At 38.7% G+C, this 21909-nt stretch overlaps 1 protein-coding gene across 12 annotated transcripts in view; it reads right to left on the bottom strand.

Moving 5' to 3' along the window:
- Positions 1 to 21909, bottom strand: part of TNRC6A (trinucleotide repeat containing adaptor 6A) — a 53674-nt gene that overhangs the window by 22814 nt on the left and 8951 nt on the right. For 4 of the 12 annotated variants that reach the window (XM_072878636.1, XM_072878633.1, XM_072878632.1 and 1 more), the window contains exons 3-6: positions 17023 to 17113; positions 13289 to 13310; positions 4724 to 5059; positions 420 to 467 (exon numbers count right to left, since the gene is read on the bottom strand). In XM_072878636.1, coding sequence (XP_072734737.1) covers positions 420 to 467; positions 4724 to 5059; positions 13289 to 13310; positions 17023 to 17113 — 497 coding nt within the window. Of the gene's footprint in view, positions 1 to 419; positions 468 to 4723; positions 5071 to 13287; positions 13311 to 17022; positions 17114 to 21909 lie in introns of all 12 variants that reach the window. The other 8 variants (XM_072878635.1, XM_072878634.1, XM_072878643.1 and 5 more) reach the window with 5 other exon arrangements.

Below are 21909 nucleotides of genomic sequence, written 5' to 3' on the forward strand. Positions count from 1 at the left end.
AGCATTCAAAACCGAAAGGCCCCAGACGTGGTTTCCTCCGCAGTGCTGTGAAATGTCCCCGATACAAAGCACAGGCTTGCAGAGATCATTCAATTTAACACCACGAAGAGGCAATTTAACATGTAAGCATAAAGGTAAAAAAGACACTTAGTATTTTAAAGCTAAGGTACCACATAGTCAAAACATCTGTTTTGGTATGAATTCTGATGTTATTTTAGAAAATTAAAAATGTTTAATCAAATATAGTATGTAATGGCACAGAGAAAGTATACGTAAGTCAGTCAGTCACACAGCACATGCTATTGAAAAACATAAGCCAAAGAATTAAAAAAAAAAATAAATCAGATAAAATTGTGCGAAACATGTAACTACTATAAACACACGTAGTGCAAAAAAAAGGTGAGATTTAAATGGCTAACCTGACTGGTTAGGGGAGTGGCTCACCAAGTCCCGAATGGGAGGCATGCCTACAAAAAAAAAAAAAAAAAAGGCAAGAAAATTACAGAAGTGTTACTTAAGTAAACTAGCCCTTTGAGAACAGTCCCCAAAGCACTCATTACTTTAAAACCATTTATTAGCACCCCTTTTTCAGGAAAGGTTTCTCTGAAGAGCCATCTCAATCTTACCAACCAAGCTAGTGGCAAGCAAGTTCCGAATTGCCTCACCCACAGCACACACCACAGGGAAGAGATACACTGACAGCAAATCCAGCTTTCTACGTGTAGCATTTAGATTTAATTATTAGCAATTTTTCTGCTTTTACTCAATATTTCCACTACTAGTTAATTTTTATATATTTGGCATTTAATTAACCAATTTAACATGTCCTTAATTTTAAAAGTTTGATTTCTGTAAAAGAGAGGAAGAATTTATAGTCATCGAAACCAAAACCAGTTAATTTTTTACTGTGCTAACTCAGAATTTCAGAGGTCAGCCCTGAAACTTAAGCAAGTTCATATCACTTCTTTGAACAGCATGCTTTCTCCACCTGAAAGTCATTATTTTGCTACCTGATTTAGCAAACAGAAATAACCAAGTACGGTCCAACTCCAATTTAACCTAAGCATTTGCAGAATAAACTTTCATTTACCATTCTTTCATAGCTTCTTCCTAAGTGTCCTATAGGCAGCGTATGAAATCAAAGTTAATGGTTCAAATTCACAGATTTTACAGTTGGAGACCATAACTGTTACATTCAAGGCAATGTTTCCTAAATTAAGTCAACCTCCATCACTACTAACTGCAAATCCCAACTGCTCACTTCTTCCCCAACTCCTACAATAACGGAGAAAAAACCCTCAAGGTACAGGAAGGATCTTGTGCTTCCAAAGGCTCTGGCTGTAACATAATTTTGCAGCTCTGCCTCCAGATGCACAAGGATAAAGCGAGACCCACTCGCGTCAAAGGAGGAAGCCAAGTAATGGGACTAGTGCCAGGAGCCTGATGGTGCTCTCCTGTTTTGTCCTGTCCCACAGTACCAAGCAATTACTGCTGGCAAATGTTTTAGTTCATTATATAAATCATTTCATTGTGGAATAACCACCTGGCTATTCTGATGTGTGACAAAGCACAGAGGCAAACAAACAGACCAAGGCAGCACTCAAGACCTTCCTTTCAAGTGAAGTTTACACGCGGGGGAAAATTTCAGTACAGCAAACAACTGAATTGGGTATGAAAATGTTCTGATAAAGAGCTACTTATATAGATTTCTTAAAATAACCACCTTGGTACAAGACTGTATCTGTTTCAGAAGTACTACATGGCATGTGCTTTCACTTATGTGTCTTTATTAAAAAGATATGCCAAATGTCCTAAAAACAGCAGGAAAAACCCCAACCCACAGGACTATCCCTTCTTAAGCTTTACTTCTAAACAAAGAAGGTTAATTTTCAGAAGAGATGATTGTCCATGCAAAACACAAGTAAAGAGATTTTTTTTTTTGACCACTGATATAATTAAAAAATTCTCCAATACCAAAGACTTAATTTACTGTGGCCTTTAAGAAGACTTTAAATTTAGCAGTACTTGTGTTCCCTGGCTTTTACAAAGCACCCAAACAGTTACAGCAAGCCACAGCTGGAACTGGGGAAAGAGCCTACCCCGGGGTCCCTCAGGGAATGACAGATAAAACAACTGGAGCTGTTACTGATTCCAGCAATTTTGACTTCAACATTTCAAGCTACTGTTTTTCTTCTAGCCCTAAAATACAAATCGATCCCAATATCCATTAAATAATGCTTTAAAAAAAAAGTCATGAACTTAACAATCTTCAAAGACATTCCATTAAGGTATAAAATTTGTTAACCTAAATGGCCTGTACACAGATATTCTTTCAATAGGAAGGGATCTACAGATGTGTCAAATTTCATGAGATTTTTAATTTCAGAGATAACAACAAGGAAAGTAGCTAGAAGTTGCCGTTGGAGGCTAAAAGAGGAGCTAGGGAGAGTGAGTAAGACTGAGACAGGCAGATGACCGCAGTACTTCCTTTCAGATACAAAGGTGTCAGAAGACATTAAGTCACTCTTGCATGCTGCTGGACTATGGCCACCTCCACATTACCTCACAGGCAATTCATTAGACAAGATTTTGAAATAATTACAAAAATCCAGCACTGAAAAATTTTTTCCCTCTACATTATTATCTTGCCTACCTGTCTCAAAGAGCATGACAAAACATCCAAACCAGACATTATTCCTGGTTACACTAGAGGAAAGAGATCTTTCAAGTATACAGGTACACGGCACCAAGAAACAAGACCCTGGCCTCCCAACCCCACTTGTCGGTTCTGACCGGTCGACCTTGCACACACGGGAGCGCCCCGAGCACAGCATGCAGTTAACAAAGACCTGACAGTACAGTGACTGACAGGATGCTACGGACAATACAAACATTTTCTTAAGACGGGAAAGTGAGTTGGCCAACCTTTCTCTCCCTTAAAGGCTCTCAGAACCTTTTAGTTACCAGCTGGATGTGTAGACATATTATTCTAATAATTAACACATTATTCAAACTTCAGAACTACTCCCAGGAAAGCAGTTGCCTCAGACACTCAGGACAGCGTTGGGGCAGAACTGCACAGGGGCAGGTTGACATCTCCCAGCATAAAGGCTGTCCAGCCATGCCAGCACAACATCAAGCAAAACTGAGAAGGATGCAATACACAAATGGGAACCCAGCTAATGAAATATTGGGCTGGCATTCACAAACAGTGAAATGAAGGACAGTATACTCAAAAACCCCTCTGGATACAATTAGGAGGTTTAATAGCTTGTATAAAGAGTAATACTTCTTAGATTAGTTTACATGTGAATTGTTATTTTAATCACTACTTGCTACACAATTTGACCAGTAGAGGATATATGCTGGAGAAAAAGTTTCATCTTAGAAGCAAGCAAGTATATGAAAGGTTACTTTAAACCTGACTATAGACAGGAACAAAATTATACAGGTGAAGTTAAAAAAAAAAATTAACTGCTTAAAAATCACTTTTTGAAATGGTAAAGAGTTCTATCACTACGTTACAAAAATACTGGAAAGTAATATTGGGAACATTCCTCACGGTGCACATGGATAAACTGCTTCCAAAGCTTTGATTGCTCACTTTCATTTTAAATACTGCTTCTTTAAGATTCAGTAATGAGAACAGCTCAAAATTTAACTAAAACTTGAAATATCAAGGCTATTTTCCAGAAATCCTTTTTGTAACTGAAGGGGCTAGGAGTCACTTCCTTTGTAGTGTATAAAACACTAATTTTGAGAAACACGGGAAATTCAGTAAAGTTTCAGAAGAAACTATCTGTGGGATAGTGCACACCACTGCTATGTGCACGTCAAAAAATAAATACAAGTATAAAAATAAAGTATTTGCTCAACATATTAAGTGTTAGCATGCATTAATACCAAATCTCTTTGAAAATCTAGATCCCTACAAAGAAAGTTACTTTTTTTCCAGCCAAAACCAGACTGCCCTTACTGTCCCCCCCCAAAAAATCACTGAACTGCATGCTAGTACATTCACTGAAGGGCAAATTATGCACATGTAACAGATAAGTTTACTACTCCTAAAAGGGTATTTGAAGAGAATGCATAACAAGCCAATATAATAAAGGATAACTATATTGAAATACTAATAGTTATAAAGGTAAATGTCGTTTTGTCCATTTTGTAAGACAACCTAGTTTCAGGTAGATGAACAAAGAAAAAAACTCTGACCTAACAAGAAGCAGTTCTGATATTCTAAACAAGTTGTACCCTATTTTTATCTCTAGATATGATGGGAAAAAAAAAAAGTATTGAGATGCTGTTCAGAACGCTCTGGGAACTGTCTGAAAGACCCTTCCTTGTGCGATCTGTGTATTGAAACTGGATGCAAAAAAGATGCTTCGTACCATGACGATGCTTGGATCAATTGTTAGGATAAAGACTGGAAATTCAGAACATAGCAGTGGTCATATTGGCTTCAACATCTGTTCAGAAACAGACATGTCTACTGTACACCACTGGCAACAACGAGCAACTAAGATGTCTTAAGTTTCAGTATGAAACTTGCACAAAGAGGCCTGAAACCATCCTGTAACATTAAGCTACGACACAGGAAAGTATCTCATTATGCTACAGCTTACATTTAAAGTTTAAATAATATTAGCTCAAATATTTCACTGGTAATTGAATTTCAACTAGTTGATTTTAGTTAAAGGAAAACAAGGTACCTCCCCCTCACCTGGCTGTTTTTTGCTGCTGTTCGGCACTTCTCCGTTGGTCACTGGCTGTTTATTTGTGACAGTGCTGCCTCCTGACTGGCCGTTTAATACTTTAGGAGTAGATCCCAGGTTTGCAGCTATAACTGGTAACTGCTGACCTCGTTTCAGAAGCTGTTTCTGTTCCTGGTGTCGAAATCGCGGTGGTACTTCACGAGGAGGGTATCGAGGCAAGGTCTGCTGCTGCTGACTGTTGGCTGTGGCCCGCTTGGCATTATTATTAGTGCTGGTTACTGTGGAAGTGCCGTTAGAGGTGACAGGCTGAGGCTGGCTTACACTTGTCTTTGTTTGTTCTGGCACTATCCCCACCCCCAAAAAAAAGAAAGTTGGACAAAGTTATTCATAAGAACAGCAACTTAAAAAATTGAAGACTAAGTCAATATTCTTAGATGTGCTTATATATTATGCAATGGCAGCATTTCTTCTGATTCAAGTTGTAACTCATTCCCCATTAAAAGCTCAATTATCCCATAATCACACAGCTTTAATAGCACGGATCTGGAAGCAGAAATACGTCTTGCTATCACTCCTAACAAAGTTATCTCAGTTAAAGTATGCTGCTACTAACAAGCTTTCTATAGCTTTTCCTGACAAATCGGCACTATGTCAGTTTATTTTGGCATTTAAGCTTTATTTTAAAAAACATTTAAGTACAAAAAAAAAATCTTACTCCAACGGGAAACTTAAGCGTTACGTATAGAAAAATGTTATGGTCTTGCACAAGAAGAACAAGAGGTGAACAGGACACACAGAAAGCATTGTTAAGACTTGCCCGCTTTATCAACCCTAACATCCCAAGGGAAATACAGTAACACCCTTAAGCCAACCTGTTGCCAGCAGGAAAAGCTAATAGCGCAGGAGCACAGGCAGCCCCCGTACACAGCTTGGCAGGACTGTGCCGGCATTGATAAAATGCCAAATGTGCAACTGCAACTCCAAATTATCTTTCTGTCTTGACAGTATAGCCACTTCAAGGCAAGATGAAGGTCAAATAATTTGCAGAGGTCAACTGTGAGCAAACACACCAAACTCAGATGCTGAATAAAGGGAAAACCACAACATCCGCAACTCAACACCTCCACCCCAACCAGTACAAAAGCAAAGGCGGTAAGTATGGGGGTGTTCAGCTGTAGGTAACTGGTTAGTAAACCAGGCTCAACGGATAGGAAGGAATGCTGTGGGCTACTGGATGTGTGCTTCCCGGTGCTACTGCCATTCATCCCAACCACTGCAACAGGCAAGCTGTGCTTCCAACCCCTTACATGACTGATATGCTAATGTACTTTTCAACTTCCTTGGATGAGATACCCATAAAGCATGTTTACATTTACCATGGAACTTTCTGAGACACCCAAGACTCGATTGTGACCTCCCTCAGCACTGACCTCTCTACGTGGCCAAGTCACCATCTCTACTGAGAGCTCCACAAAATGAAACTGGCAGTTTTAGAAGTTACTGAAAGAAAAGTAGTTTAATCTGTGCGGCATTCCTGCTGCTAACGGCAAGGGCACAGCTCGGTAACGCAACTCCTCTGGTGACAAACATTTAAAGAGGTTCCTACTAGCTACAGGTCACTCCTTCCCCAGCAACACAACCCTTTATGCGGCTGCACAGCCAACAGAGGGGAAAAGTGACCCAGGTTGAAGTCACCCCCATGCTGTTTTCATTGAGATCCTGCGAGAGAAGAGCTCAGGACGCAGCTCCATCGGCACCTCTGAGGTGGTGGCAGGCTACGGAAGAGGACCGACCCTGTGTGCTAGGAAAGAGGGAAACTGAGGCAGGTCCTGCTGCTCAGGACCAGCAAGGGCCCTCGCTCTGCACTGCTGACTGAGGCGGTGCCCGATGACAAATCAGGTTTCGGTTACTAGAAGGCTGTATTTATTTTCAAGAACAGTTTTGTACACTGGCACCATCTAAACATACACGACTTGTGGCTCAAGAGCAGCATCCTTAAACCATTTCCCTGCTGTGTTCCATTTAACAATTTCCTGGCATGTCAGCAGTGGGAATATTGTTACTACATGACTGAAAACGTAGTTTTCTGGGCCTTTTAAAATTTTTTGGTTTTGTTTAAAGACCATTTTATCATTCACTTTCAGGAACAGATACATGTAATACAACATAAAAACTAAATGAAAACAAACTCAAACTTTTGTTTAAAGAATCAGTTTGAATGCTGTCAATGTTACTTATGACTACATTTTTTAAAAATTTCCACTATAATACACAGTTATGTATTTTGAAAAAGACAAACATTAAGGCCTTTAGAATAAAATGTCACCTAAGAATAAGCAGCTGGGTTGTGTTTTAATGGAATATTGTATTTAGGGTACTTAAGAAAAGTAGAAAAGAAAAATGTGAGGGACCTCCTTGTTTCACAGGTGGCCAGATACAGGCCTTTGACAGCAGTCTCAAGGGAGAGGAGGAGCACCCAGCTTCAGCCTCACCACCAGGCTCACTCCGCAGCCCCGGCACAGCAGTGACCCAGCGCTCTCTATTTCACAGCTGACTGGAGAAGGACAGAATTAAGGAGAGGAATGGCCAAGATGCGCATCAATTTAATGTACAGAGCACAGGGAATAGAAGGTATTCAAAAGCTATTAGATAAATTGGCAAGTTGATAAAAATCACCAACACCATAGCAGATTCCATCAATTTGTTACCTATATTAAAAAAATAGGTACCTCGGATCAGATTCCTTGCACAGCGTTTTGATGCATATAATGCAACAACAGATTACGATCAAAACATTTTCACAAATACAAGGAAGTCTTAAATAAATCTATTCCCATTTATTCCTTTTCAAATTTCCTGGTTTAAAAATAATTAAAATAACTGAAAATGACTAAGCCTTTGGGGGGAGCTATTTTAGCAAATAGCTGAGATTTTGTCAACAATTTAATGCGTAAGCACTTAGCACTTTTCTGTGGTCTAGGTACCGCAACAAGCTTTGAAATAAAAAAATAATTCTTCACATACCACAATCTGTATAACTACTGCCCAAATCTTAACTTTTTGATCTACCAATATGCCTTCTGCTGCAACTGATTCACGTTAATTACTCTTTACAGTTTAAAGCATCGTTCAGCCTGCACCTGAGGTGCGCTGACAGTGACACGCGGAAAACAACCACTTTTTGCAGCCAGTATATCATTATCAAGCCAACAAAGTAGTCCTACAGTAATGGCACCGCTTAGGGACGCAGACATCCTTCAGCCTTCTGCACACTGTATTTAAGCTTTTTTTTTTTTTGTCGTCAGCTTAAGTGGAAAGCACACCTCGCTTGAAGAGATTTTTAATCCAACATACAACGCCCCATAACGTGGCCAATGAAAGAGATTCAGTTTTCCTACACTACTACTACCATTCACATACAATTGCTCCTCTCAGATAAAGTAAAATCATTTCTATATGACACTTCACGAGACGTCCAGAGCTGCAGTAGCATGTTTAGGGCAGCACTGCAACGCAGCAACATTAATACTTTACTTTCCTAATTAAAGCTACTTTAAGACGAAGTGCATATATTACCTGCGAGTCCGTTGGATTCTGTTATGGGATCACTTTCAACTATAAAAGAGTGCGGCTAATAAACAAGCTACTTTCTGCCAAGCCAGCCCCTAAGCTACAACATGAACAAGGCTTCACAAACAGTTTAAGAGAATTATATTTCTCATATATTCTATGCATTGCTTTCCTTAGCAAGTATGGTAATTCTTTCTACTATGATCAGCAAACTAAATAGAATCTTACCAGATAATGCAGTTATACTAAAGAATACGCAGGGTTTACATTCGTATGTTAATTTCAAACTGAAATTAATCACAAGTGCAGCAGAATTCCCTTGCCTTCACTTCCCGCAGTACCACAGAGTACTTTTTAAGCTATACAATCTATCCTGTCCAACATTTTCTGGTCCACAACTTCTCAGAAGACTAAATAATACATTAATATTCCAATATGGCTACTATAAATTCCAACACCCCTTAATCATCATCTTAATATTTTAATTTGTTATAAACAAGTTGCTTGTTTAATAAAAGTTTGTTCCGCACACCAGTATTTTATTTTGAATCATATTAAGGCAGAAAGATAATCTTAACAGACTTACAGTCTATCACAGTTAATTTACTTGACTAGTAATAGCAAGTTTACAGAAACGAGTATTAAAAATGACAGATTTTCATAAAGAACAAACCTGCTGAAAACCCACAAAGCAGGGGATGGTGAAGTTACAGTTTACAGAGAGATTCCAAAGAAAGACGCTTCCAACTTGTGTTGCTCTCCCACTCTGCAGATTTCATTAGAAAATGGAGGAGAAGCATGGTGTCATTTTACTGCTCCAGGAGTGCTGCCTGCCAACTCCTCCTGGAGTAGGGGCCCAGTGACTTAAACTCCCCCTCCGATAAAAAAAATGGCAGCTGTTTGAATAACTTCAATGCAGATGGAAAAGTTTCTCACTCGCACAAAATCAGCGTACAAAGATCAAATCGTCTACTAAACCACACAAAGAACAGCACCAAGCTGTCATTTAAATGTTTCTTCTTGCTGCTGCTGAAGCTGACCTCTTAAAAATGTATTGTAATGCTCTCTCCCTGCGTGTCATGCCCCAAAGAGTTGTCAGTGCTGGAATGCTGAAGGGCAAACAGAGGAAGTCTGGCTTTCAAGCTGACACACGTAAGATGTAGTGCTAGAATTTTCGTTGTGGAAAAATGGCCGCAGCTGTAAGCTCAGCTAGCTGATCTGGAAAATATCTAACTGTTTGCCAATTCATTAACCCCTGAAGATCCGCACAAAGGTAAGTTGTATGCCATTCCTACGGGTAATTTTAACAGCAAGCATTTCTTACTCTGTTCATTTTTGCTATTCGCTTTCAAGATTTAAAAGCTAACATAACAGTTTTTCCAATCAGGAAAAGCATAGTTAGGCAAGTGAAAAAAAAACCCCACAAAAAACAGAAGAGTTAGTGTAGTCGGGCAATTTTGCTTCACAGAGAAGAAAATGAATACGAAGTTTCCAAGGTGGGAAATATGAGTCAAAGATTTCAATTCCACACCCAGCTATTTTTAAAAGCACTTTCCGTTTCAGTGGTTGATTCAAAGTTTATTCTGTTCTGCAAGAAAAGTAGTACTTTATGCCTCTGCCTTCTACAAAGCAGGGGAATTGAGAACTGAAGATTGGCAGATGTTTTCAGCTCTCGCTTGTACTGTTTCGCAAAGCACAAAAGCATTCAGAACAACTAACCACAACACTGGCATCAACATAAACATTACTGTTCAAATTTTATAAATTACTTCACTAGGGTATTATGTACATACATTAAAGTGTGTGGAAAAAGATACTTCATCTCATAATGAAATCTCATTCTGCAGAAGTACACTGTGATTACTGAAGCGAGCATATACAACAAAACTCAAACGTTCTTCTGAAACAGCATTTACTTTAGTACTTGGCTTATCATTAGCTACTCGTGGCCACAGTGCAGCTTGCAGAGTCCTGGTTTAGGGGAAATTCAGGGTAAATGGATTGATTTGTCTGTCTTTCATAGTACTGACATTAAACACAGCAAAAATACATATTTTGCCAAGCTAGAAGGAATACCACAACAACTGACATTTCTACAGTATTCTCAACAAATAAGGACTTTCAAGTGATCCTTATTTTTTCCTAAAATAGCTGGTACAAGAGTACTTGGCGGCCACTTGTCGATGTACGAATTTGTTATGCTAGCTGCTGCACAAATAGAGAAACCTTCCACTTAGCAACTAAATAATACATTCATCCCTACCTCCTATGAACTGCCTCTTCCCTCTTTTAATAAAACCAGATGTATAAAACTAGACAGGTTAGAATATTTGAAATCCACAGGAATGACATACATGCATTTTTAACGACAATCCTACAGTATTAAAATGCTACTTGTACCAGAAACATTTATATTACCATCATCTTCATTACTTCCATTCCCAACCCTGAACAGGAAAAAAAAACCAAACCCAGCACTATTAACTTCCTCAGATGGTAGTCTTATAATTTACAATACTTCAGCTGGTACAACAATTTCTACCTTAGCTAAAACAACATTCTGGAGCCATCCAAACGACGCTTAAAAACAAGAAATAACCTCCCTACCCGCCCCCACCACTTAACCAGCTACTTTTCTGAAAGAAAGAACATAATTCTGAATTATTTAGAGATCCTATACTCTTGTATTTTATCTTCAGCTCATGCACAGAATTAATTATTTAAGACATTAACGCGATGGAAACTTGGAAACTAATGAAACATTAATTTGCATCCTGAATACAAGTAGGCAAAACTGTTGAAACAATGAAAGATCTATGTGCAACATAAGCAATGAATTTTGTTCCTATAGAAACCGTTGCAAAAAGTTGCGTATCTGAATCTCATAATGTCTGTACTTCTTCAGGAATGCCAGCTTGCATTTCTCTGACAACTCTAAATTCCTGCTAAACTTCCTGAAATACCCTTTTAATGATAATGTAACATTAAAATTGGAACTTAATACTTCCATCAGTAAACATTAGGCCTTCAAGGAGAAAAAAAAAGTTTACTCCATCCTTCCAAAGAAAGGCATTTTCTTTCAATTTGAAGATTACCATCAGGTAGCCTACTGAGCAGAATTACTGCGCTCCTGTCTTCACGCTATTTTTAGCCACTTGCTTTTGCAGCCTCATCCCCGATGTGACACATGGATGCCAGTGCAGCATAAGTACATAGGTCATATGTTGATTCAAAAATGGACGTTATTATTTACAGCAAGGTATTTTATCATTTTCCTTCTACAGTATCTTTTCAGATATTTTTTATTACTTCAGAATAAAGCCAAACACTTCCACAATTCTCTAAATCTGGTATATTACCTTAGAAGCCTTATGGCAGGAACATACAGAAGAAAACAAATGCTTAGCCTGTACTTCAAATGCAATGCCATGCACTGCTTGAAAAAGGGTGCGTTAAAAAACAAGTGAAGAGTATTTATTAATTATAACACTCTTCCAGCACTTTTATTAAGTATCCAATCTTGCACCTAAAGACAAGCATAGAATTCCCAACTGATTTCAGAGACCAGAGTCAGGCTGGAAGGGCCAGGACCTATAGCCAGTTCAATGAAAGCCACAGGATGGTTCCATGTAGGGAACGCAAGCTTCCCTTACTGACACCGGCTGTAGGACGGTACACTAACGCTCCTGCAGCCACCGTGCTCTGGCAGCTCCCTCAGCCTCAAGCGATCAATACTCCACAACCAGAACATCAGCTTCCTCAGAGCGGCACGCAGAACGCCCCAAGACACAGAACCCAGGCTGCCCTTATTCCCTCCGCAGAGCATCATCACACACGGAAAACCTATTGGTCCTACTCAATCATTTGGTTTTTTTTTTTCTTTTAAACACTCACACTGAAGTATACATTGCACTTAAATAAACTAGACATAAACGCGTCTCCTGATACCTGGTAATTGGTACTGCAGTCCTCGGCAGGAGAATTGGTGCATTTTTTATGTGGAGAACCTGCCTCCTCCATTTCAACCGCATGCGAACTAGGATGCTTCTTCAAACGCACACCTCAGTAATGGGCACGTTCATTTGTTTCTTTGCCTCTTCTCAAGCGCAGTATGTCCTTTACCATTTTACTACCTTCATGCCAGAACAGCACTTCAAACACTTTTTGATTTTTCCAACAGTAATTGCATCTCCGCTAAGCAGGGCTTCTGAGCTCCTGTTTCTACCACTGCTCAAGTCAGTATTAAATTAAACCCAATGTTCCCAGAAAACAGGGATTCAGCAAGCGCTCCACATGATCACTTATGCAATTATTATCCACTTCCCAACTAACAGGTTATGAGCTAGAATTAAAAAGAAAGTGAAAAGAATCTTTTTTTCCACCTTTATAGAAGCCAGTTGGAATGGAGATCTGTATAAAACCCACAAACATTCAGAATAACTGCAGCGTTCCCAGCCTGCCGCTGAACATCGGAATTACAGCTTTCGGATACTCTCATCTTGATCATTTTGTCAGGATGAACTCTCCACGTGCAATACTTAGTTAAAACTAGACGTATCAACTACTTGTCTATCAAGCGTTCCTAACCCCAGTTGCACTTAGAATATTTCAAAATTAAGCTTCAAACAGATCCATTACATGGATCTACATATACATGGTCATACTTGAAGTGTTCCGAGTGTTTGTGCACTTCTCAAACAAAGCAAAAAAGGGGAAGGAAAAAGGCAAATAAGGAAAAGAACTCAAGGTATTATATATCTGCCTAGTGCTGTATAAGTAATTAAGAATGGAAAACAGGAAGAGCAGAAGACTCCAATCCCTGGAATAAACCCTTAGCCATTACTCTTCTAGTCTTTTGTGGTCACTGTTTGAAAAAGTGCAACTGAAGTTTCTAGGATTCCATCTTTTAGTTTGAGAAGAGCTTTCAGGCAACCCATTTGATTCAACATATTTAAAAATGCAGACATAATATACAGAATAGAAATAACTCTAAAGTAACTTACCTTTGATTTTTTGTTCAATGGCCTAGAACAAGAAAAAAGAAGTGTCAGTGATTCGTGCAGATAAGAGAAAAACCACATGTGCACATGCCACTTCATAAAGCAACATTAGCTTTTGACTTTCCTCTTTTAAAATGTTTTAAAGTTATTTAATTATCTACTTCAGAAGTGTCTCTCTAACCAACCCATGCCTATTATTCCTTATGCCTAGAAAGCTGTTTAAATGCTATAGAAGACAAAATTAATTTGAAAGATAACTACATGAAACAGACTGAATTAAACTTGCAAATTAAGATGTTTGAAGTGAGTTAAAAACTGTGCCTGGAAGCAAGGAACCTCCACCACTTTTATTGCAGAATACAGCAGGGGAAGAGGGAGGGACCCAGAAATTTAAAGGAAGTGAGAAAGTAAATGCAAAAGCTTTAAGTCTTTCATTTCCAAGATTCAACTGGTTGCACCTGTGATATGGCCAATTTGAATAAAACTTTATCATAGGATAAAAATGGGGGGAGAAACATTTCTTGTATGGAAGTGCACCTTAATCGTGAGGTTTTAACTATAAAACATGGTGAAACTGGCTTCATAAAGGACGTCTCAAAAGCACAAATCATAGTTGTTCTTCTCTGAAACTCGTTTTCTTAATTAGCGCTTTTAAAATGCAGTATTGCCAAAGCAAAATGAGATTTTATTTGATATGGTCACTTTGGTAGCCATATACAACCCATTTTAATTATGATATTGCATAGTATGCAATAAATTTGCGATAATACTTAAGCCATGATTGTCTGTAATTAAAACCTTGAGGAGAGAGAAAAAAGAGAGCGCATCTGAATGCAAGAAAAGTTTATTGATTCCCTGATTTGATGTAAGGCTTGGTTAGATTCAGACATTAGCACTGTTAGGGCTGACTACTGAAACTTTAGTAATGACTCTTCAGTGCCTTATCCTCACTTCTCTTAAAATCAAGAGTACATTAACAGAAAAACACTCTTTTTCAACTTCTTAAGCTGACAAAGGCAAGGATACATACAAAAATTCATTACACTGTCCAATAGCTCAAAATGTAGCCTCTCGCTCCCAAGAAACCTTGAGCATAAGCTTTTCTTTTTTTTTTATTTATGCTCTTAGAGATTGCTAAAAATAGCTAAAGACTGTAAAATCTCTTCTGAAGAAAATCCACTCTACTAACAGTAGTGCATCAGCTCCTGCACACCACGTTCATTTTCATTTTGCCTATCTTACCCGTAGTACCCCGACTCCTCCAACACCACTGCCCCTCCTCCTCGCCTTCCAGAAGGCAATGGCTGTACTTGGGGCCACTACATAATGCCACAACTTTTTGTTATGCTCTTTGTTCAACAAATCTGGTTAAAGAAATTATTTTGAAGACTTGGGAAGTTTTGTATGCACTTCAAACTCCAGGGTACTGTATGCACAGCAGCTGGCTTGGAACCAAGTGTTCAAAAAGCATTTTTATACGATTGTAAAAAGGTACATGGAACACAACAGCTGATGTCCCACGAAAGCTGCTCAGCATCAGGACGCAAGCACTACTCAACTTGGAGAAGGTATGTTAAGTGTCACACCTCTGATTGCTGCTGTTCTCCTACTACTCCTTTTAGTTCCAATTATTAAAAAACTACAGTATTCATAAAACCTAAGCATTAGCTTTTCCTTCCAGAGTATGATTACGTGATGCCTCTTCAGTTCTTGCCATGCCTATGCACGTTTTTAGAGCTTACTCTGGAGAGCTTGTAATCTCCCCTCCCCAGTTGTGACTTGCATTAAAAATCCATTCGTTAGCTTGGCACTTGACCCATGAACAGGAAAGTGAGACAACTTAGAATTTTTCAAAAATTTTTTGCTGTTTCTGACTATCCACAGCACCCAAAGAGATCAGCGAAGAGAAAGGGTCATAGGATAAGGCTATGCTATTTATAGACTAATTATTTTAAGACTGCTTTTTATACTAAAGTGCTATTCTCTAAAAATAAATAAATAAATAAATTTGAACATACTTCAGCTGGGGACTTCCAAAATATATCAGTACTTGGTGCACGGCTAAACGCTTTAAAGGTTTTGCTAGAGAGCCTATGGTTGATAATACAAAACAGTACGTTCTTAAGAGATCAAACAGAAAAAGTGAGCTTACAAAACAAAAAGAGCAATTTTAGTCAATCAGAAACTACTCACGAATATTAACAGAACAGAAAAGGGACTCTGCCTTCCTTGTGACCTACATTAACAAGTTTTCATTTTAATCTAGAATCAAGCCACATCTGTACTAGGATTTTTTTTTTTTTTTTTAACAGCTAAGTTAACTGGCAGTTGGTTGTTACCATTGTTTTTCAGAGGTCTATTCTCTTTAATCTAGATCAAGTTTAAGCTTCTCCAGGAATGCACGTGAGCATCCTTGGGGCATCCTACTACTTTGTCCATAGAAGCTGCTTAAATTCCTGACACACGAAGTCCACGCACTCAACATTTTGTTACTCTGAGAACACAGCACATCAGTAAAGACCGGTGGCTTCTGAAGAACAGTCTAGCAGGTGCTCCATAGGAGAAAGTGTAAGCAAAACTCTCCATTTTAGGCCAAGGTCTAGTCTCTTCACTTTCACAAAAATACTTTGCTTTTATTTCTTCTACAAATTTCACTCTCAAACATGCCTTTCAAACTCACAAAATTACTAAATTTTGGAGGAGAAAGTCAGCTACGAAGAACCACTTATTTAAAAGATTCAAATTCTACAAGGAAACCAGCTCCCTTCCCATTACAACTTCCGATTAAAAAAGAATTCCAAGAGGAAAATGAGTTATAAATTTACAGTTGAAGTCCAAAAATTATCCTGCAGCTTTGCTGTCAGCTACTGAAAAGAACATCTCATTCTGAAATATGAGCAAATACCTCTTCTAGGAGTATCCCTCCAGTACTATTTCATTTAGATTTGTCGCAAGATTAGACATACCTAATTTTGTACAGGTGCACAACAAAACACCTTTATTTAGGCCCACAAACAGGGAGAGCTGACTACTGATTTTTTGACTATATAGTAAATAGCTAGCATTAGTCAATGGAATCAAAGAAAAACTGTTAAGCAGGTTAACTTTGCTACCACCAGTTAGCAAATACAAGCCTGAAATGGACGTGTTCTTAAAAACAGATTTACAAGCTCCTCTCAAGCTTAGGGTCAATATTTAGAATCAATGGCCATGATTAATATCTTGACAGGAAACAGGAATTCTGAAATGTTTACGAGCATTTCTGTGAAGTTTCCATCCCAAAACACCTTTGCTGCCAATATTTTCATTTTTATCCACCTTCCCCATGCAAATTGTGTTATGACATGTATCTTTCCATACTGAAGGGCAAGAAGGTACATTAAAGTAAGGATACAGCTGGAAGCCACTATCTTAAAAAAAAAAAAGGGTAATTTTATTCTACTAATAAATGCACTAACACTGAGGAAGTTTTCAAACTTGAAACCACTTCAACTGACAATCAGGAAAAAGAACGGTCATCTCGGAAGAATATTTAATCTCTGAAGGAACTGTACCCAAAGCCAATTAAGATGTTCAATATGTCAGTTACACTAAGAAACTGACAGTACATTTACAGCTTAAAACATTAAATCAAAAAGAAAACACTTCTGAATAACAACAGCTAAAACGGTATTTACTAGTGATGAAACATAAGTAACCCACAAGCATGGGTTTTTATTTTTTAATGTTCAACATACCTTTTTTTGAGCAGCTTCCTTCTTCTTCTTGTCTTCTTTTCTCTTTTTCCTTTCTTCCATCAACTGTTCTTCCTCTTCTTGCACTAAATCCCTGAACCACACAGTTTGTAATTAACTCTCCCAAAATACAATCTGTACACACTTAGATTCATTTTAGAACAATTATTTCACAGTGACCCAAAAGGAACTGGGGAATTTTACTTCTAATTGGATAATATTCCTATAGGGACTATGTACTTTCACTGCAAATCACAAGTGACAAAACTTTAAGAGCAGATGCAGTGTCAAGTTACATGGAAGATTTTCTTTTTTCCAAAATTTACAATGAGGGCTTAGACATTAATTTGATACAAAAGCCAGCACAAATTCAGATATTATTTAATCTCTACCTGCTGTTGTGAATTTGTATGACCGAGCTCTCACACATTGCATTTGCTCTGACCCAGCACGGAGTTTGACTACACTCAGCATAAACCAAGCAATGGTTCCTGCCCAGCCTCGCACACCCTTCTGCACCCACACCAGTGCCTAGCCAGCCATGCAGGAATTTGTAGCTGATCTTAAACACTACCTCTGCCAAGAAACGAACAATATATATACATTTTCCTGAGCAGTGAGCTAATTCAACTGGCTATGTATCTGTATGACAAAGGACACGTGAACTAGCAGGAACATGAACTGAAGAGCATGGTCAGACCAGAGTTTTCAATAGCAGAGCAATTTTAGAGCACATTAAAGGAGTGACAGAACTTGACAAACGTGAAAACAAAACCCGTTATATTAAATTCACTTAATACAAAGTTTTACATGCCAAAACAGAAGGCTTAGCAGCAACACCACTCTCCAGATTACACTACATTCTCTTCTAAAAACAGACTTCAGCAAAGGCAAGACAAATGGCAGAACATGGAGAGTATAAAAAGCAGAACGAGCTAAAGACATGCAAGCACACTTACAAGCTATCAGGGTCAGTAGGAACTAATATCTGATAAAAATTTAATCATAACAAAAACAAACTTTTCTTTAAGGCCATGCTTGGAGAGACGAGAATGAGAACGAACTCCACATAAACACAACTGACAGAAAAGACTGGTAACAGGCAGACAAAGAAGCATTTGGGCTAATCGTGCAAAAAGCTCGTGACAACATGGAATGTGCAACTGAAGATCAGTTAGTTGTTTCATCCATGAGAATAAAAACAATTGCTCACAGAAAGAAGGATTCTGAAGTTTGGAAAGCAACAATAAAGCTGAATATAAAAATAAAACAGTGGCAGCAGTTTGCTTTTGTTGGAACACTGTAAGACAGAGGGAGAGGGAGCCTACTAATATTCAGTTACTTCAAAGTTTGAGATTCGGAGAATAAAGCATTTTTGTGTACTAGAAAGCCTACTTGCAAGACGACTCTTTGCCCTTTCAGGGTCAGGAATGTTTCTAAGTTCAAAAGCTTGGAAGCTTTTGGCCCACAAGCCCCGACCATACAGTCAGGTGGACAAGATTTAAAAAAAATAGGTTGAAAGTGTTTTTCCAGATCTCTTTCTGAAGCATATATGTAGGTTACACCACACATCCCTCTGATGTCCTGATTCTTGACACTAGCTCCACCGCACATCTACCCTCTCGCTGGGCAAACCACGTCCTTCAGACAAGTCCCAATTTCTATGTTCCCACATCCCATTCAAAGTATCAAACTCCACACACACTGACTACGTAAAGGAAGACGACACCAAATTTACTGTTTCAATAACCTCCAGAGATTAGCATAAGTCCTCTCTTTTAAATTAACGTTTCACATGTAACTGGTGTTCTCCCAAATCTGTACACACTTTCTATCCGATCAGCTGCAGCTAAGGTAACAAGAGGTGCTCCGATTCAAAGCTGCTGTGGAGAGCTCTGGACAGTAAAACTGATGAGTCACATAGATTATTTACTGCTGCAAAAGAAAAAGCCGAGAAACAACCAGTGGAAGGGAATTTACACCCCTGTTTGTGACAAGTGGTCTTGTCTGATGTCTACCTCCAACATTCAGCTTTGAACATAAAAAGCGCTGTTTTTATCTTTGCCATGCTTTTCACACGCTAAGCAAGGCGGAACAGGAGAAGAGATTTTATTACACAATTACTTTGAACGTATTAAAATCTCCTTTTAAAAAGTTACCCTCATTCAATGACACATTGTTACACATACTCACATTATCAAACAAGAGACAACCTTGTTATACGAAACTTTGGGGGGAAAATGTACTAACAATGTCAATAAGGGGCAGTCAATAAGCAGTTTACTTCTGCCTAGAAACACTGGTCTCCTTTTTAACCCCAAACTACCTACAACTACAAACCTCCAGTTTCAAATAAGATAATTATATATATAATGTCAGAAGCAATGCCAATTGAATACAGTAAAACACAAGATACTCCACAAGTATTAAGACTTTCATTAGTTATTTAGGTAGATAAATAATCAGTTAATTCTACTTTTAACACAGCTTAAGTCCCTTTCAAAATGAGTGCAGGCATCAGTTCTGGGGTTTTTAAATTTTTTTTTTTAAATCCACATGTGACTTCCAGTTCCCAGTTGCCCAGTTCCACTGTGGCAAATTCATATAAACTTCCTCACTTTTTAATTAGACAAAACAGCACTCTTAAGGGCACCTGCCTCCCACTGTAGGTGATGCCAATGAAGTAATACTAAACAGCAGCTCATCAGGTCTTCTCTTTACGGTAGCCAGCAGCGCATTCTATTTTGCATTCTGCATAATACTGCCATTCTTCTGGAAGAGGCGATACCACATTATTGCTACCCATTTGAGTTCTACCTTTAAACATTAAAACTGGTCTTCTGTCCCGTTGTGAGATTCTGCAGCAAGATGCTGAAAGTGGTTCTCCTCCCAACAGGGACAATGCCGCAATAACAATACTTAAATTTAAATTTCAAAGCTTGCGGACACTTGGTTATTGTTAATATTATTTCAAACAAAAAGAGATATGGTAGTACTTTCACGTGACATTCACATGGAAGAAAAAAGCCTGCAATACTTTAAATATTTATAGGGCACAGAAACTTCTGAGCTATTAATGTTAGCACACAAGACAAAAAAAATTGTATGACCGCATTTTGAGTAACTCAAGCATTTTTCTCAAATCTATTTTTATTACTATCAATACTGCCAGACAACAGCTATACTTTATCTAGATGGTAAAAATCAATTTGTCCGGATGGAGGGAAGCTTTATATTCACAAAATTAATGAGTCTTTCTTTACTTAATTACAAATTTCTTTTCTGATTTCTCTCTGTAAACAGAAAACCTTTGGAGCATGGCTACATGTATCTGTACAGCAACCAATACAAACAGAAATCAGTTTTCATCCCTACTTGCCGAGATCTTTGTTCTTGCTGCAAATCCGTTTTCATCCTCTACTCATTTCTATTCCCAGTGCTCCCTTCTGTTGGAGTAACACTAATTTATTGTATATCCAGCATCCCTTTTCTCCTCTACCACTTTTAGGGTGACTGGTACAAGTACCCATCAACTCATGCTGCATGCGTTAACAAAAGCAGTCTGACACCGCAGGTATTTCCCAGAGGTAGAGCTGCAGCATGCTTTGACAATGAGCAGCCACACAATACCAGTGTTCTTTCCACCCGACATATACAGTAACATACTACAGACAGACCACTGCTCTAAAAAGTTTCCACGGACCAAATTGTGTCTTAAGATTTTCTAATAACAGAGAGCAAGCATTAGTTATTTCTTTTTTAAAAGTTGCTTCTGATGTGTTAAGATATGCCAAAAAAAAAATTAAAAATCTAAGAACGTTATTTCTGACACCCCTCTATTTCAGTTGCACTGCAAGACAAATCACAAACTATCAAACGCAACATGGCTATTTTGCATTTTATCAGAGTTTTATCATCTGGCTGCAAGATTCATTGAGGACCGTCTTACTGCATAAAGCAATCTTGCATTTGCAATTAGGTATCAAGAATTATTTCATGAACTACTAAGAGGTTAGTCACATAACTACAGAAAACAATTACACTTGGCCAGTTTCATTTAAAGCAATCCCTTGGATACTTTGCAAATTTGAGGTAACGATTAACCCGCAGTGCCATCTGTGCACTATAAAGATGATACGCAAGTCAGTTTTGTCCATCGCTGTCTGGCACCCTGAGTGTTCATAACCAAACCGGAGTTGGTAACGCTGATGCTCAGTTTGAGTTAATTTGGGTTAGTCCAATTTTTAATCAGTAAATAATACAAGAAGCATGTAGGTCTGAAATCAGCCTAGAAAAATCAGCTTCTATAGATCACAGTTCATTTTTTATAGAATACACAATTCATTTACAGTTGATTTCCGTACAAAGAGGAGTCAGTGATTCGCTATTCAGGAAGCTAGTATTTCCTGAAGTACCATCAAGAATAAGACACATCTAATCTAACGGAAAAAGCCAAGTACCATATCTTCCTCCCACGGCCAGGAAGAGTTGTGTCCACAGACTTTCTCCTCTCACAACCTCACTGCCCGCGTGCATAACGCACAGCCACCCTGCACAAGCGCTGCTGGGCCAACACCTCCCAGAAGCGCAAGTTCAACACACATGTCCTACGAGCAGTTCTCTGCCCACCTTGTCCCAGGATGACCCCAGGAAAAAGCACCAACACAAGCAGGCTGTGCAACAGGAATTCCCGTCACCTTCCCGGGAGATCCTCTTTCCCAAAGGCTACTTCGATCCGAGGAGGGAGCAAGCTGTGATCCAGAGTAACTGTTCTGAAGCAGCAGCCTATTCTGGTCGCTTGTCCTTCCTGGGGTCCTGCGTCCCCAGGCCTACCCAGCTCTGGGTGTGCACGGCTTCATGTGAGATGGGATGAGCTGCAAGACCTTAGCA

Source organism: Ciconia boyciana, chromosome 13 (genome assembly GCF_034638445.1).
Source record: "Ciconia boyciana chromosome 13, ASM3463844v1, whole genome shotgun sequence".
Lineage (NCBI taxonomy): Eukaryota > Metazoa > Chordata > Aves > Ciconiiformes > Ciconiidae > Ciconia > Ciconia boyciana.